Below are 19,474 nucleotides of genomic sequence, written 5' to 3' on the forward strand. Positions count from 1 at the left end.
TTCAGTTTTACAATGGAGAAGTCATGAACATAAAAATATGACACAATGTATACTACAAGATGCACTTTATGCCATTTACTGGTGATCACGGGCTGCCAGTAATCTGTCATGCGCCGCGGCTGGGTACATTTAATTTAAATTACATACGAAGTCATTTTTTTTAAATGGTCATACTTGCCAAGCCTTGCTTTCTCTTTTCTTTTTCTTTTCCCTGCATTTCAAAATGCCACAATGCTTAATGTTTACGTGATAACGCGGAGGATGAAGAAACGTGCGGTTTTAAAACGATGGGCGTTCCGGGGACAATTTGTCGGCAAACGTTTTGGATGATGCTTCCTTTATTTAAACTCACGATTACATCGCATTTTGCAATTAAAACATAACACAAATGTGCAAGATAATCGTGGAAGTCTACCTGTACGAGAAATATAAAAAAGAGCGCTAATTTGATATGCTATGCGACGGATGCCGAAGCGCACGTCATTTAATTTAATATATGAAACAAGTAAATGTATAAATCATAAAAAAAAATACGAGACTGGACGTAATTATCACCAAAAGATTATTCTACCCCATGAGGCATGTCCTGCTTTTACTGCCATTATTATATCTCATCACGTGTAATCTCATCTAAGTTATCGTGTTTGCGAACAAACGAATTCGCAGGGGTAAGATAAAAATGGTTATTTTCAGCTCCAATTGGTAGCACAATGGAGCAGTAAAGGACGCACGTAGACAAAACGTGGGTAATTATTTATCTTCCGACATAAAGGATGCCACTTGCGAGCTCCGATGTTAAATACGTGACACAAAGCAAGAGAGATGGCGTGCCACTGGGGTGAGAAGGGCAAAACCTACTGCATCATTTCACACAATAGAGTAACGCGCATTCTTTAAAACTAAAAGCGCTTTAGGTCTGTGCGAAAACCAGCTCTGTGTGTGCGTGCGGTGCGCGCATGCGCGTGCATTCGTCTACCGAATGCCAGCGTTCATGTTGGAGATATACGCCGATCCATTTAGATACTCCACTGAAATAATGGGGGAGAAATCACTGTGCAGAAAAAAAAACATTTTCATATCAAAGCCTCCACACGTTACCCACAAATCTCAACGCGCTTATTAAATCGTTCAGCATCCATCCTCTGCGACAAACCGAGCCACTGCCTTCACAATCGTCAATCAGCTGTTGAGAGAATGTAATAGGGTTGTAAGAAATCAGTGAAGAATCTGTGAATGGATCGCTCCGAGTGAGTGGACAAGTTTCCTTTCAATGCAATTTTACAACTTAACTGCCCACTCCCGACACGGAAATCCAAGTGCCAAGTGCGTTCTGTGATATGCCCGTCGAAACGTTAAACACCTTAATTTATGGACCATCTTTGAAAAGGCTTGCTTCATTAGACCCACACGCGCGTTGTTGAGTTGAGGTGACCTTTGTGTGTTTTTTTCGGGGGGAGGGGGGTGGAGGGGCAATAGGGTGGTACAACAGGATGGAAGAGGGAATATTGTTTCCACAGCGGGAGGTTAATTTGCTCATGTCATCGGCACAAGGTGGAGATGCCGCGGAGTTATTTAAATCTAAGCAATTAGGTGCAGTGCGTAGGCATTGAAAGCCAGAGAAAGTGCACAATTAAAAGGCTAAAGGGGAAAGTGTGAATCACTTAAAGGAAACTGGTAAGGCTGAACATTCGTGACTCTTACAGAAACCCGTTGTCATTCTTTATCTGTTGACACTTCCTTTGAGGAGAGGGTTTCTGACAGTGGACTACTGCTGATCAGCCACAGCACCCAGCTTGTGCTGTGGGTTGTAAGGTGCTCCACAGAAAGTAAAACGCGCCCCCCCCCCCCCCCAACCTTTGGAATAATTTTGTGAAACATAAATAAATAAGTAGATGCCCTACAAATGCAACATCCCAGGAAAAAACGGGAGGGTAAAAGAGAATTATGAACCAGAGTGGACGCTGGGGAAAAATTAGTGCATCATTCTGGAAAATGTGGTAATAATTGCATGGCAATTTTCACGAATGATGCTATATACAATTAAACATTATTATAGTTTTAATATTAACGGTGGAAATGTCTGTGTGGTTGCAATAAAGTGGTTTACATCGCCCAGTGCTGATAAAGTTATTCAAATCTGGCGAAACATGCGATGGTTGAAATAGCCACAGTGTCAATAAAAAATAAGGTCACACACGCTAGAACACAACAAACACGTTGGTTTAAAAAATAAAAAAACGGGAGAAAACTGCATTGTAATGCAGCGAGTACGGCACGCCAAACTGAACAATGCGTGGCGCAGAAGTGTTGGTACCCGCACACTGCATCGGCTTGCGTCGACAGATACGGCACACTGCTTCGACGTGAAGTGTCCGGCAGCTCAAGACGGCACTGCCAAGCGATGGCGTTACAGTTTTATCTCTTACCGTATTGTCAATTCCGCTCAGCACATACATGCAGATATAAAGTCCGGCTGACGCGAAAAGACATTTATCTAGTGTCCTCGAGCAGACTACACAGCAGGGCTTGGCATCGTCCTTCTGATAATACCTTCGCTGACACCACTCCCCAGCTATGGCGTTGCAGCCATGCGGAGTGCTACGTTGAGTATTGGGGTAAAAACATGTACAAATTCCCAGGTGAGGGCTCAGATATTGAACTGCACTGGCTTCCGACACACTCTCACAGTCCATTTCTCACTGATCGCGGGCTTCTCCCGGATTTAAAATACCCAAGCTCCTGGCTTAAAAAAGCACAGATTGCCCAAAACCTGCGGGAAGCTGTCGTAAATGTGGTAATAATTGTATGTCAATTTTCACGAACGATGTTATGGACAATTAAACATTAGTAATCTATCCAAGCATCGAACAAAGATGGTGACTGCATCACGCGCTTTCAGATGCACTTCTGCGCTCGTCTGAAACTCTCTCTCTCTCTCCATCCTATTAGGAAGCCACCAGGAGCTATGCACTTTTAAACTTAGGTTTAAAACTCATTTATTTCAAACCACTGCTTCTGTTTAGTTTGTTGACCTTCCCTCGCACCTCCGTTCGGCAGCGTTGGCTACGTACGGTCTGAAGGAAGTTCAACTTACAAGCGTAAATGGAACGCGAACAGCACGAGGTTTGCTTGTGCAGTGCAGGGATAGAGACGACGCTGCAATGGTGACAATGGTGAAGACTCTGGACTTGAAAAGAAAACACAGATCGCCGGTTCAATCATCCGGCACGGTGGTTCAAAACCATTTTTTAAATCCTTTATATTAAGTTCGCTTGCTTGCTTAGGACCGTGCAAATCTTTCGGTCGTTTTTTAACCCACTTCCCGTGATCCAATCGAGCTGACATTTTGCACACAGACTCGTGCGTGACAATGCATTTTCGTGAAAAATTTTTTTTCCAAAATTTTACACTTTTTAGGGATTTTTTTATTAAATATTTAATTACCAATTGCTTAATGCTGCCAGACAATCATCTGACCCATAGGTGGCAGCCATCTCAAGCCAGAGGACGAGAGAACTCTAGCCGCCCCAATGCCACGCATATAAAGGATTTATAGTGAAAAACTTTGTTTTTACGGGTTAATTTTTTGGTATTTTAATCCACCAACCTCTGTTCAGCCACAAGTTTGAATGGGTACACCAGAGTTTGCCGATCAGCAGGTCGTGTGTGATATGGTGGAGGAGTAGGCCAAATACCCTCTATTTGACCGCTGCATAGTGGAGGCTCCTTTATAAGGATAGTATTTATTCATTTATTTTGTATAATTTTTGTTTGTTGCTATTTTTTTTACAGGAATAACACGAGCAGGGGAAATGATTTGTTGTTCTGTTTTGATATTTGCTTTTGGCGTTAAATCGTTTTACTGCGTTTTTTTTAAAAGCACAGACTGCGCACACTGCAAAAAATGGCAAAGCCAAAATCAAACGCGCAGTCATCTGGCTTTCTTTTTGTTCCATTTCAAATGGTTCGTTTTCTCTCCGAGGGTAGACAAACACACGGCGAAAGTGAGGTTCACCTTGGGGACCAGAGCAACTGGGGGTTTTGCCTTGCGAGTATCTTGATTCTTCGCCGATATCAAAAAACTTTCAAGGGCACAGCAATTGAGGCATTGCTACCAGCAACATTTGCCTCGCGCTGTCACACGTAGCGAGTGGATTTAGGGTTGTTCTCCTCTGCATATAACCAATTCTAAACTTTATATGGCAAAGAAACCCAGCGGAGTGATTTCCGGCTCAATTAAGCTCTGAGGTGGTCCCTCATCTGCTATTTATAGGCCTGAGCCAGGTGCTGGAATTTCCACATTCCTGCGGTGGGGGTCGAGTTTGTCCACAGGAGAACTAATGTTGACTTCCCACACAGATGGATACTTATTTCATTAAACCCCGGATGAACGATGGGCTGAGTCACCTCCCCCCCGACCCCGCGAACCGGGAGTTGAACTCTTGACCTTCAGAATGCGAGCCACTCACTCCAACTCAGAGCCGCCTGGCTAGATAACCGTCATATCAACTGTGCTAGATAGATGCACGAGTCACTCAGAAAGCATCAACATTTCATCGGATCTTGGAAGTATAAGCACATTTTTGAGCCCGTATAGCGCTGAGATTGGTGACCATGAAGCACATACTGTGTCCCGCTTGATAAAAGTCTAAAGCAAAAAAACAATAAGACATTTGCCAATAGTTTAACATATCTTCATCAATTTAAAGCTTTCGTGACTGCAGGGGTTCATATTCTTGGTTCTTTCGGTAAAGTCACGTAGAAGGGGAATAATAAAATAATAATACATTTTATAAGTTACCATCGTGTGATAAGTGATAAAGATATCTATTATTGGTTCTTTCGGTTCTTTCGGTAACACTCTTTTTAATTGTTTAATGTTAATTATTTTGTTATTTCCCTTCTACATGACTTTACCGGAAGAACCAATAATATGAATCTTCATCACTTATCCCACGATGGTAACTTATGTGTTCTATGTCACAGCTTGTGAAGTCGGCACATGCCACCATGGTCTTGTGTGGCTTCTAACTGCTACCACAGCGTAAACTATCTATGCATACCTTGGGAAAGGCGGGGAGGGGGGGAAGAGATTTGTCGACACATGCATCCCTTCTTTCTTGCAAGTTTGCACAGTCCCGTGCCAAAGGAGATCAATTTCAGTGCCGTATTTTGGTTGGCATGAAGTCGGCAGAGCAAAACAAAAGAGAATCCGCTTTCATTTCTATATTCACTTTCCATTTCAGGTGCTTACTGATGGTCCACTTGCTGCTTGCCCTTCAAGCTCTCACACTGGGACCCAGTGAAATTGAAACACTCTGCAAAGCAAGTCCACTGGTAGTGGTTGGTTGTTATTTTTTTAAATAATTTTTGGAAATTGTATTTTTGACAAAAAAACATGCTTGCATGTCAATATTGGGTAACGCCTTATAGGACATTTGCTGAGAATTCTTAGACGCTTTGTATAAAACATGCCAAGTCTTTAAAAAGCACAATGTTTAATTGAAAAAGAAACATTCTTCTTTGAAAGAAGCTTTTCTTGGACTGGAATGCTGTAGAAGTTTTGTTTTACATATATTAAATCACTTTGAGAAAGTGGCTCTCTGTAAGTCTATTGGTTGGTGCGTGTTAAAGACGCACAGGTCTCGAATAAGTCAGGTTTCAAATTAGTATGATTTTTAATTTCATATTAAAACACTGGCTTGGGCCAGTTGTTTCTGGCGATACCAGATTTTGGTATCATTATCATGTCAATCTACTCACAATCTTGGTCAGCACACAACAGATGTAATTTCTCTAATTGGCCTGGCAAAGCACGGCGTGTCGATCAGCAGCGGAACCGCTGTTTGGAATGGCCAAATGACTCCGCTCATTTGGCAGACAAGTTGTCAAACAACGGTCGCCACTTTGCATTCAATTATAATGGTTAATCGTACAAACTGTACACACTGTGCCAAGCAAGGCCAAGCCAAAAAAAATAATATAACGCCAAATCAAAACACGGCTAAAATTGGGCGGCAGATGTGCGGACAGTGAAATCCTCCTCGGCGTCACGGTGGAGAGGGATGCATTTCGTTTGTGCCAGAAATAATGTATTCCTAAAAGTTTGAGCGATTACTCGGAACAGGTTTCACGTGGAAAAAAAAAATGATTGTGCTTTGACAGTAAGTGGAGCGAGCAGTTTACCGCACGTGTAACATTTCTTACAGAAACCGTCGCTGTTTGCACAGCTGAAACGGAACTCGGAGAAGAAAAGTGGGGGGGGGGGGAGGGGGGGGGGGGAGATCGGGGGGCGATCGGTGCCAACATAGAACATTCAAACTTGTTAGCGTGCATCTGAAGTGACAGCATGTGGATGGGTGGTCAAGGGCCCAGTCTCAATTGCCACGAGGACCATGTGCCACACGACAGCGCCGGCTGCAGCAGCAGCAGCAGCCCCCCAACGCCTGCCCCTGGCGATCCGAGAAGATAGCCGCAGATGGGGGGGGAGGGGGGGTAGCACTCGGTGGGATTGTAAACTAGCATTGAATGTTCTTGGTTCTTTCGGTAAAGTCACGTAGAAGGGAAATAATAAAATAATAAAAATAAAACATAGGTTTTTTATTTTATTTTATTATTTCCCTTCTACGTGACTTTACCGAAAGAACCAAGAAGATGAATCCGTGCAGTCACGAAAGCTTTAAATCGAAATTTAGTATTGAATGATAATGAGTGCTAACGAACATATGACAAGAAGCCATTTTTAAAAAATGGCCCCCGTTTTCTTCCTTTCTTCACAACTGGAAGACGAGGCGCTTCGCGAGTACTTGTCAGCTGTGAGACCGAGGCCCGAATTCGAACGAACAGAAGTGGCCACCATGCGTCGAATGGATAATGAGAAACGTGGCCACTTTTGATGTAAGCTAACACGGATAAAAGAGTTTTGTATGTCCAAATCAATGTCCCTTAATGGTTATGTGAACAACGCAGAGAGTCGTTTGTCAGAAATGTTCCGACCAGAAGTGACCACTGCTAAGCTGTTTCTAATGTATTGCACACTTAAGTGTGTAACCCAAGCTCTTAATTGTGCTGACACCGACAGGATTTGACACGTGGATGGGTTGGTAGACCAAACACATTATCCCCGTGAGCGGAATGTTTCAGCAAATGTTACAAGAACAGATTGTGTATATGTGTGTGTCTGTCTTTTTTTTGACAAACCGATAATATAAATATTAAAATAACTGTGCCGTGTGACAGGCATTTTTACGCCTAATTAACGTACGTGACAATATTTATTGACGACAACTTCATAACGGATAGGATTTAATGTCTGCTCAGCATAAACCCACATTTGTTGGCCTTCAATTAACTTATCTTTAATGTGTAATAGCTCTCTCATCAGTCCGTATAATTTGGCTCAATCTGTCGAATTCATCATCATCATCATTGTCAGCCATGTTCAATCCACTGCTGGATGAAAGCCTCCACAAGTGGTCACCATCTCTCACAATCCTGCGATGCAGCATTCCTCAGCTTACCTACTCTCAAACGCATTCCATTCCTTGGCTCTCGCTATATCATTATTCTTGACCACAGGTGGTCATCGCTTCGAACGTCCAGCCCAAGCCCATATAACATGCATGCATAATTAACACAGGTAAATAAACTGTAAGCAATTTTTTGTTTGTCAGATTAGGCCCGCTGAGATATTTAGCACTTTTTCAGAAACGACCGAGCCACATATTACGTCTCAACGAAGTGGCTTATCGTGTGAAAATGTTTCGCAGCCAAATACTCTAAACACATGTTTCTAAATGAGGAGGAAAAAAACCAGAGGACCCGGAAAACATTCAATCTCCAAATATACAGCAGGCGTCAGGGTCGGGATCGAACCAACGCCCTTCTGCATACCAGGCGAGGTAGTTAACATCTCGCCACCGTAGCGATCAAAATAAACAACAGCAACAGTACAAATAAAGGACAATTTGCTGAAGCCGTGTGCAGGAGACGTTGGCTGTGTGTAGGCTGGTGGACTTGCGGCAATCTGCGTGCAACACGTTCCATTAACGTGCACCGAGGAATCATTTCGAATGCTTTGTTTCTTCCTACTCTTCAATTTGCAGGTTCGCAAACCCCAGTGCCCACAGCCTCCAGTAGCGTGCAATATCCATTAATTCACGAGACATGTTTATATAATTAGTGGCTAGTGTGCTTTCCGGTGCAATGCATCACGCCCCGCACGTTTAACGGCGCCACATCGTTTCAACGCACGGGATTATTATTTTTGTGTTCTTATGGCACAACGTAAACAATATACATTGTGAAAAATGTACGGCGCGACCGGATCCACAAGCATTGTTTTTTTTATTCAACGTGGATTGGGCACTACCAGTGAATGGGGAATGAACTTCAAACGGAGCTTGCTGGTTGCGTTAATGCTCCCGGGGAGCAGGGCATTGCATTCACGGAAGGTTAGGCGTCCAGCAAAGTTTGGTTTTGTAAAACGAGGTTTCTTTGGAGCATGGAGGGGTAAATAAATTTGGAAATCTCGGTGAGCGGTGCGCCGCATGTTGTGCAGCATAGTTTTTCACCGGACTTTCTCCTGGAAAATGCGTCAAGTGGCATTTTTCGTATTTCAACAATAGGGGTCGCACTTTCCCATACTTTCTGCTATGAGATTGTCAAATGATACACCAATATATATATCTTCTTGGTTCTTTCGGTAAAGTTACGTAGAAGACTTTACCGAAAGAACCAAGAAGATGAATCCCTGCAGTCACGAAAGCTTTAAATCGAAATATATATTTTTTAATAACCAAAAAATGCACAATCTTATTTTACGTGATTTTCTTTTTTGTAAAGACTGGACTGTGACCAGCAACTTGCTACACTTGAGAATAAAATTTGACGATGGATGGCTGCCCAGATTCAAACACCGCGGTTGCAATATGTGAACTACCTCACCTGGTATACAGGAGGTCGTGGGTTAGATTCCAACCCATGAAACCTGCAGTATATTTGGAGTTTGCATGTCTCTCATTCTCCCAGTGCTACATCTGCATAGATCTTTCTACAGCTCCTCCGGTTTTCTCTCCACATTTAAAATCAACGTGCATTTAGAGTATTCTTTATATTTTTGTATTATGTTTCTGTCTACGTGGCTTTACCGAAAGACCCAAAGAATCTTTAGAGTATTTGGCTGCTATAAATTTACACATGGATAAGCCGGCTGCATTGGGCTATCATTTGTGGCCAGGTCACTTCAAAAAAGAGCTATATAGCTGAGTGGGCATTACCTGGCAAAATAAAAATAAAATTAGGGGAAAAAAATGTAAACCCGTGGTCTCACCGGTGCAGGTTCCGTGCCTTAACAGGACACTTTAAACACTCTACTTTAAGATCACTGGAAGCTTACTCGTTTTTTGTACTTGCATGAGGTTAAGGTCATTTATTCTCATTTTATTCCGCTCCTCTCTACCCACCCACCCACGCCGCACACCAAACATACATCACTGAGCCGTTATCAATACATGGCTGAAGACACTCGAGTGGTTGAACATTGGTTAGGGACAAGCAAATATATGGAACCCAATGGAAGTCTACACCACCTGCAAGTCGACCTTATATCCTTAATAATACACTTAACAAGGAATGCATTTACATTCAAACAGCATAGAGACAGAACCTATCCTTTCCAGACATCCCCATCTCCTAAACCACTTGTCGCCACAATTCATACGCAGCACAACATTAATCAACAATTCATAAAATGCAAAGTTAACTTCTTAAACACTTTCCAAATAGGATTACGCTTTCCAAAATACGAATATACGATAATACATAGCGATAATTGCCTCCTACTAGCAGACTAATGCCCCAGGTCATTCTTGCAATCGAGACTGCATCTGGTCTCTTGAGTTCTCACGTGGTTTAACAAAATACACCTGAAACTTGAAAGGAGAAGAGAAGAGAGTTTTGGCCATCTGTCTGGCTGTCACAGGAAGCCATGATAGCGCATGTAAGAGATGATCAAAATGTGAACCGATATGCGGTACAACGCTGGCGCCACTTTTAGGAACCCACCCCTCGAGAAAACCGGCCACATTGGCCAAAGTTCCGCCGATGCTCAGCCTGGCAGAGCCGCTATCCGAGACCCATCATCATCCCGTCAAGGTCTCTCGACCGTGCTGCTAGTGCACGTGTGCAGCTGGCACGAGCGCAACCACCGCCACCACGGCCAATGAAATACTTGCAAAGTAAAAGGGGCGTTGCTAAAACAGCAACACGAAAAAAACCATGCACATGCGCACATTTTTTTTTACCACTTTAATGATTAATCTCACGCGCTTAGGAAAAATATTAAGCGAAGAGCAAACCGCCTATTTTTTGCATAATTAAAGCAGAAAAAAGAACAGTCTTCTGAACTCTGACCCTTTGCAATATTCTACACAAACAGTCAAAACACTGGAGAGAATTCGTTGAATGTTTGCTCATTAATGATGACATTAAGGCATACAAAGATTAATGCAATTTAAAATAATATCGCTACTCGGATTGAAAAAAGGATCACGACCCTGCCAGCATGCACAAATCTTGTGTCAGCTTGTCATGTAAAACCTTCATCATAATTTCTAAGCCTTTTATAATTTGAGATATATATATATGACTTGTGCACTCGCTTACAAAAAAGCTTTTAAAACGGTTCTGAATTTCTTTTAGAAAAATTACTTTAGGGAATTTGGGAATTAGGTTCAACATTCCATTTCGAAATTCCTAAAATTCTGGGTAGAATCCAAAAAGAATTTCAAGAAGTGTAGATTAGCAATTTAGCACCATACCAATCTATAGACCGTCTTCTTTAGAGCTTAACCAATTTCTAAAGGTTGCTGGAACTGGAATCTAGTCATCCCCAACGCATTTTACTCAATGCATTTTAAACTACTTTGAAAACTTTTTGGGACTAATGGAATATCAATTCAATGCAGTGCATCAATTTTTTGGTGGCAAACCTCAACACGGCGAGATATCGATCGCCACAATTGATGGTTAAATTAATGGGGGTTTTAAAAATTGTAAATCATTAATATCTATTTTTATTTAAACAGTTCTGGAGGTAGCAAAAGCAAAAGGAGCACATGTGTAACCTAAACATGTTTTTGGTGAAAGCGACACATTTGGCTCTCGGTTGTGCTTGCGCGTTTGTGATGCCGTCTGTCCGATGTTTCGCTCCCAACACTTTGCAAGCACATCGGTAGAACTGAGTATCACAACGGCGAAAATATACACGGCGATACAGGTTGTGTGTGCTGAGATATGTGAATGCTATACTGCGTGTACCAATCCACTGCTGGATGAGAGCCATGCCGTGTTTGCTTGTGGTGGTTATTTGACTTTTCTTCACCGTGTTGGTGCACACATATTAGAGAAGGTGAGTGGGAGGGGGGGCATAGCCGTGGTTGTATAACAGTACAGATTGTGCGGCACTGTGGACTGTGTAGCTCCGCTATGTCGAATGATATAGCATCACAATGTATGATACTGACAAACAATTAGGGGAAACGCATGATGCTCTGCCACTGCTCTGTGGCTCGTATGTGGGACTGGCTACACAACTCGGCGGTCTCAATTCTCTGCGCAGAGCTCCGGGCAAGAGGCGCTCTCTTCCGACAGATTCAGATGAAGGATGCCCTGGAACTTAATTCAATCTGTATGTTTAAGCACATTGTGATCTCGAGATGAACACAGCCATAAACGTAAATCTAGTAATCCGGATGGATTCCTTTCTAAATGAAACATTTGAATGGATCTTGATATCATATATATATATATAAATACCCCTTTAAGAACCTGGCTTAGGACAGATATATTGATTCGCCAAATGAATGCATTGGTGTGTAGTTGTCTGCAATGAACATTATCACATTAAACAAACTACAGCTAAGGAGGCAGTAGAGGTGATTATTCAGAAGTAAATTATTGAGAATGCAAATAAAGCTCTCCCACGTAGCCTTAACAGACTGTTGGGGCAACTGCTGTTCGCGAGCACCTATGAAGGCCGGCAAGGCACACGAGAGGGTGGGTAGCCATCACCACGCCCAGTCGCGTTTGTCTCCCCAGTGGCAATGTTTACACACCACACCAGGTACTCATTTGAGGCTGAGTCGACTCAGGGGAGGCCCAGGACCGGTTCAGATAATCGAGCTCAGGCTGCCGGGCACGCAGCTCCGCAATATACACACGATACTTGTGCGCAGTTTCTAAGCAAATGGTAAAAAATAACCAACGACGTTGGCCGTATATGCAGGTGTCCTCCGCGAAATAATTCGACGTCAGTTTGAACTGCGCCGTCAAAATATTGTGGGGCACCGCAATTTTTTAAATATACGCTCAAATTTTTGTTTTTAAAACCGAAAAAAAACATCTCGGGTGACCTTCGCCGGCAAAGTAACAGAAGCACCTCAGGGAGGCCACAGTCTGCGACTATCACGTGGCAACGCCAACGCCCTGGCCGCCACATGGAGGATTAGAATGGATGAGAATCCATAACATACGATATTCTCACGAGCCAGTGTGTGTGTAGTGGGGGAGCGGTAGTGTAGCAGTTAGCGAGCCCGATTCCCACTCATGGCCAACACCAGTGATGATTATCTCCAGTGGTCCCGGGCCTCCTCTAGGTCGACTCAGCCTCAAATGAGTACCTGGTGCGGTGTGTTAAGATCGCCGCTGGGGAGACAAAGGCGGTCGGGCGTGGTGCTGGCCACCCACCCCCTCGTGTACCGTTCTGGCCTTCATAGATGCGCGTTAACAGCACTTGCCCCAACCGTCTGTTGAAGGCTATACGGGGGATCTTTGTCTTGTACAGTTTTATGAACCAGGCTCAAAACGGCTAATTATAATTCTTTATTAAAGGCTGAAACCTGTGTGGAGACCCCCTGCATATTGACATAGTGGAGCCCGATGAAATCACACACAGTGATAAAATAGTACAAAATGGATATTGTGGGGATAACGCTATGCATAAAAACACTACATTTATAAACAGGGAGCTATTATTTTGCAATGGGTAATAATTAGTCACAACAGTGTAATTGGCCAAGAGAAAGCGAAAAAATACGTGGTCCCGACTGGTGAGCAGCAGTCTTCATTATGCGAGCTGCGGAATCAAGAGAGCAGATCTAAATTGTGTTAACCCTTCAACTGCGAAAATACTCAGCTGGTGCAAGGAGTGTCTGTTTGCAATGACGGCAGTGCGGGAGCGTTACAACTCTCAACCCCACTCTGGGGGGGTCGCATGGGAACGCGCCACATCTGAGAGCACGAACATTCGGTGGCGATGTTGAGCTGTCTGTCCCGGTCCCCTTGTGGGTTCTGAGGACCGCTATGCTCATCAAACGAGTAGATCACCGTGTCATCTTATCTGCGGCTTGAATTAATCACCGGATTATGCTCCAATCTATTCTCATAACAAAGAGACGCGCCTTGGTGACAAGTTGCTGTGACGTGAACGGAGGTGTTTCTCTCGTTCGATTTGTTTGGCAATGAGCCAAGGGGCAGTGCGTGAATTCACACGACTGAATAATGGGAGGGGGTCTTTTGTCTGTTATGCGGAGCAGTGGAATCCAAGTTCAATTCCTGGTCACCACGAGTGGCAAGTGGCATCAGAAACTTGTTCTGGGTCTCCCATAGGTCAACTCAGCCTTGCAAGTGAGAAGCTGATATGGTCTCGCACCTCCAGAAAGGGCATCTCGCATCCACAGGGCGTGCGTGCAGCCCAGGTTAAGAACCACTGCTTAGTCAGTGTGTATGGCTCCATGCGGAATCTTTGTCTTTGCACCGCAAGCCAGTCATTATCATCATCGGTAGCAGCAGCCATGATCAATCCACTGCTGAATGATTCCCACCCCGAAGCCATCTACATCTTCTTGGTTCTTTCGGTAAAGTCACGTAGAAGGGAAATAATAAAATAATAGAATAAAACATTAAAATAAAAATTCTCACGACGTTTCGGCCACAACACAATCCATCTCTCAAAAATTGCGACATGAGGATCTGCCCTGGCACCTTTCGCCCGAGCTGTTGACGCGATGTCTTTAATGTTGCACGTGGTTTTTTTTTACCCAGTAAAAGCAAAGCGGACGGGCAGGTGGTAAGCTGGAGCTTTCCATTGATAGCGGAAGTCAGCACTGGTAAGGAAATGCAGAGGACGCCCAGATTGCTCGGCCATAAAAATCTTCTGCAAAGCCCCATCGCAACTCCATCACGAGCTGAGAAGCAGTAAAACCATTCCTGGGGATCGCCTTGCACAAGCGAGTCGAACACTCTGCTCGGTCCGTGCTGTAGTCGAGCGGCTTTAAAGACGCTCTGAGATCTTACACGTGGGCGGTGTGGCATTAAGAGCAAAGACAAAGATCCCCCCACCCTCGGTATAGCCCTAACAGACTGTAAGGGGAAGTTTCTGTTAGCGAGCACCTATGAAGGCCGGCACGGCACACGATGGAGTGCGTGACCAGCACCAAATCGCCACTCACCAGTGGCGATGTTTTACCCACCGCATCGGGTATTCATTTGAGGCTGAGTCGACCTAGGGGAGATCCCCCAGGACCGGTTCAGCAGATAACCATCACCGGTGTTGGTCGTGAGCGGGAATCTAACTCGTGTCACTGGGTTCGTAGCTCGGCGTGCGAACCACTGCGCAAAGGCTCCCCACGGCGTTGAGATGCATACGCACGCACACCTGACTGATGGTTTCCGGCCCCGCAATGAACACATTAGAACCGGATTCTTTAACAACAATCACGCGCGCACATGTGGTCCTCTCCACGATTTAAAACTGAGTGGGTGGATACATCTGGTGGTCGACTAAATGGGGAAATAATTATAATTCAGAGTTGATTTGTAACCTAACAGAGCTTCTCTGCAGGAGCAAATTGCAGAGTGGCTCTCCACTGAAACAGCAGTGTCATTTTTTTGTGTTGATGAAATAAAAAAAGAAATAACAGCACATTCGTAATTTAGTTGAAAAATAATTGAGATGCTTTTCTGTAGAAAGTTTTAAACGGTCTTTCATCAAGTGAACAATGGCATTATCCCTAATCGTTGAATCAAATATAAAGAAAACAAATTATCCCCAAAATGTCTAAATGCACGTATGTGACTTTAATTCTAAGCATTACAAAAAAAGCCCCAAAAATAAAGTAACAATGCGTGCACTGTTGCAACAAAAAGGACATTTTGTTATTTAAATGATCCCAATCGACAATGAATCATTCTACAGGCTCTGAATGGATGCAGAGACTGAAGCTAAGCTGGGAAACGCCACCACAAAGAGGAGGGCAAAGGGAGGGGAAAGGGCGAGTGGGGGACATTGGGGCCTGACCTCAACACAAGGGTTAACGCTCTCATCAACAATTCCTTGAATTCAAAAAAGGAGATAATGTTAACGGGTAACAGGATTAATTGCACGCACCTTCCCAGAGATCCACCGCGAAAGCAAAAAAACAAAGATCCCCCGTATAGCCTTCAACGGACTGTTGGGGCAAGTGCTGTTAGCGAGCAGTTATGCAGGCCGGAAACGGCACACGTGGGGTTGAGTGGCCAACACCACGCCCGGCCGCCTTTGTCTCCCCAACGTCGATGTTTACAGACTGCACCAGGTACTCATTTGAGGCTGAGTCAACCCAGGGGAGGCCCTGGACCGGTTGAGACAATCGTCATTCTGGTGTTGGCCGTGAGCGGGAGTCGAACTCGGGTCGCCGGGTTCGTGGCGCAGCGCACTGACCGCTACACCGCCGCTAAAGCAGCACAGCAAACGCACCTTCCACCACGTGGGGGCACCTGAACAAACCCCCCGCAGAGGCCAACCCTTTAAAATTCACCCCCCAAACATCATTGCCCGCGGCGCAACGTTAAAAGACGTCAAATTCATTATTCGAGGAGGGACGGGGGAATGGGGGCGGTGGGAGGACTCGAGGGTTAACGGCAAGGCTGAGAGAAGCTCATCTGTCAGAGCGCGGCCGGGGTCGCGGCGGCAGCTGAACGCGCATCTGCGTCGGCGTCAGCGCGGTAACACGAGAGCGACTCTCACCTTGCCGGGCGTACTTGTTGGGGTCCCTGGAGGAGAGCCCATACCCCGCATCGGCTTCGTAGAGCGAGTCCCCCGCGGGGGGGTAGGGGTGACGAGCGCGGGCGCCCGGGTGACCCAGACACTCTTCGCCGCACGAGCTCTGCTGTTGCTGCTGCTGCTGCACGGCGCGCTGCTGCTGCTGTTGCAGCTGCTGTTGCTGTTGCAGCTGCTGCTGCTGCTGTTGCAGCTGCTGCTGGTGGTGGAGGTGGTGGTCGTCGCGGCTCGGCGCGCCGATCGAGTACTGGCACTCCTTGGCCGGACGGTTCTGCGAGAGCGAGTGGTACTGACGCAACTCCTTTACCTCCATGGCAGCGCAGGGACGTCACCGTGGGACCCCGGGAGGGCTCACGCGGTCGCACCGCACGCACCTGGGGAGGCAACATCGCACACTTTGCTCGAGCGCCAAGGGAACCTGCGTTTTTTTTTTACAACAGAGGGTGAATAGTAATAATTTATATAAATTACGCACGTTTTTCCACGGCATTGTACAGTGTGCATTTTTTTTTTTAAGAAATAAGGCTTGGACCGATTAATATTTGAGCAATCTGGTTGTTGTTGTTGTGTGTGTGTGTGTCCCACTGACTGAAGAGTTGTGCAAATAAGCAGAGGGCACGCGTCACGGAAAAGAAAGAAAACGCGTGGAGCGATCCACGTTTTGGAATGACACGAGCCAGACATAGAAGGGAACACGTGCAGGAGAGGACGCGCGCCTGCCCAGCGGCATCGTTAAACCCACGTGAGTAAAAAAATCAGTGCGCTTGAGCAGGAAACTAGAACAAGGCAGGTTGGACGATGGTCAAGAATAACAAACGGGTGTGGCGGCCAAGGAACGGAACGGCACCCCAGAGGACGCCCGCGGAGATGGAGCGACGGAATTAGCTCGTGTGCAGGTGCCGGGTGGAGCGCTACGTCGCAAGATCGTAAAAAAGATGGCAGAGACAAGGGAGGCATTCATCCAGCAGTAGATTTACAGTGGACAATGATTACGACGATGATAGTATTTCCGTTATTATTATTTTGGAGGAGTTGCGGTGGCACAGAGAGAGAAATGCCACACACAGCACCATATCCCACATCCTTCCTACCGCAAATTGATTGATTGATGTCCTTTATTTAACTGGAGCAGAGATAAAGCAACACAATGACAACCATAATCAGATCAATTCAGTTTATATTTAAACTCGAAGATGAGACGCTCACAGGAACACACACACACACACGTACCTTTCACAAGCGGTTATAAAATGACAATTATCCGTGTACTTAGCAACGTCGAATTATCGCCGCTTCAACGTCGCTGCCGAGTTGAGGAGCCTAGCGAAAACGGGTGCTGCTGGGCGGCACCTCCGATGGGTCTTTCCAGACGCAGTGGGTTCTGCGCCGACTGCACGAATGTGCTGCGTGACTCGTGCTCGATAGGGCCCGGTTTGAATGAGGTGAAACATTAACAACGGACTGAGCAAAAGAACCCCCCCCCCTCCGCCACTCACGTCAACGACACGTCTTGTGATTGTTTGGCAATCGTTAGCATTCCGACAGAAGTTTGCTTTGAGGCAGTGGAGTCTAAATATTTTCATTTACAGAGGTATTCTCTCATTAACAGGAAGCGTATCCCTGTTGCAAGATAATTTATTGTATTGAATGGTAACGAAGTGATTGATTAAGGCCCAATCAACACGCGCCACAAACTTTACTTTGAAGATTTCATCAAGCATCTAAACTTAGTTTTCCCATACTGCCTTCTTCACGTTCACTGCATGGGTTTCTACAGCTACGCTGTACGGCTCTCCGATGTGTATAGTTGATGAATAAACCAATCAACTAAACTCATGTCCGACGTTTCACTCCACGTGACGGGAGCCTTTGCAACTACCAGCGTGTTTTGCTTGAATGCCTGTACTTTTTCGATTTAAAGCTTTCGTTACTGCAGGGATTCATCTTCTTGGTTCTTTCGGTAAAGTCACGTAGAAGGGAAATAATAAAATAATAATAAAACATAATAAAATAATTCTCACAACGTTTCGGCCACAACGCAAGCAGCCGTCCTCAGGTGAAGAACAGGTCTGTCAGATGCTGTCTTCCCGACAGACTGTTCTTCACCTGAGGACGGCTGCTTGCGTTGTGGCCGAAATGTCGTGATAATTATTTTATTATGTTTTATTTTTATTATTTTATTATTTTCCTTCTACGTGACTTTACCGAAAGAACCAAGAAGATGCCTGTACTTTATTACGATAACGCCAGATGCTCAATGTCTCCCCCAAGACACCCGCTGCAATTTGCTTTCCTTTTGCTCGACGATAAAAAAATGAGAATTCCTGTAAATTAATGGGGATTCATACGGCGTGTTTTCTGGATACACACGAGAGCAAACACAATGTTTACCATGGTGTTGGCACGTTAAGCTTACATACGGTAACGGGTTAGCCGACACAACCTCGTTATCATCATCAGCAACAGCCTTGCTCATTTCACTACCGGCTTGAAAGCGTCCCCAGGCCTCTGCCTTCTCACAAACCCATTTTGATGCAACAATCCACCGACGGCCGCACCACGAACCGACCTCATCGCTCCATCTCCTCCGTGGAGCGCGTTCCGTTCAGGAGGCATTTTGTTTCCCTGGCTGTCACTCTGTCACTATTCTTAATCATCGGCCAGCATCCCCTTCCAGTGACCAGATCCTGCCCATGCCCACCGACTTTTATATCCAGTATTAGTGAAATCGTTAAAACTGACGTTTTTTTTCATTTCTGTTTCTCAATGTAATTCCAAGCATACGGGCACAACGGCAAGCTAATAATCAAGGCTTTTTTCTTCTGCTTGTTACAGGAATGTCGTTTCTGGCCTTTACCTCCAATTTATTCTTGTGCACACAAAGTAACATGTTTTAAAATAACTCATGTCACGATTCAGTGACTGGTTCAAAATAAATATTTCCTCCTCATGGCGCGCATCGAATAATGAGTGTAAGACTTTATCATTTGTGGTTTGCATAGATATTGTGCTGAAAGGCTACATCTAGCGCAGTGGATCAAAGCGGTGGGTCAAATAAGACAATGTAAAAATAAAACGTTATCATAAAGTGTACAAAGTGATATTACAGAGCACATTGGATCACAAAAAAACAGACAAAAGTGCATATCTCTGTATTCTTTGGGTCTTTCGGTAAAGTCATGGAGATGGGATCGAAGAAAATAACAAAAAACTACGACGTTTCGATCGCAACACAAGCGGCCGTCATCAGGAAAAAGGGGTTAGCCTCTAAAGGCAAACTGTTTATAAAGGTTTGAAATGGGCGTAGCCCAAGTGTCATCAGCATGGGCGGGGCAGCTCATGCTAATGTCAGTGATGGTACTCGTAGAGGGTGAC

General features: G+C 44.9%; 1 protein-coding gene across 1 annotated transcript in view; it reads right to left on the bottom strand.

Annotated features, from left to right (window-relative positions):
* Window positions 1–19,474, bottom strand: part of LOC133354910 (teneurin-3-like) — a 417,855-nt gene that overhangs the window by 292,366 nt on the left and 106,015 nt on the right. The window contains 1 exon segment of the mRNA XM_061572093.1: window positions 16,067–16,473. Coding sequence (XP_061428077.1) covers window positions 16,067–16,412 — 346 coding nt within the window. The 5' untranslated portion in view covers window positions 16,413–16,473.

The sequence above is a fragment of the Lethenteron reissneri genome, chromosome 49 (assembly GCF_015708825.2).
Source record: "Lethenteron reissneri isolate LAM-NWPU_2019-01 chromosome 49, ASM1570882v1, whole genome shotgun sequence".
NCBI lineage: Eukaryota > Metazoa > Chordata > Hyperoartia > Petromyzontiformes > Petromyzontidae > Lethenteron > Lethenteron reissneri.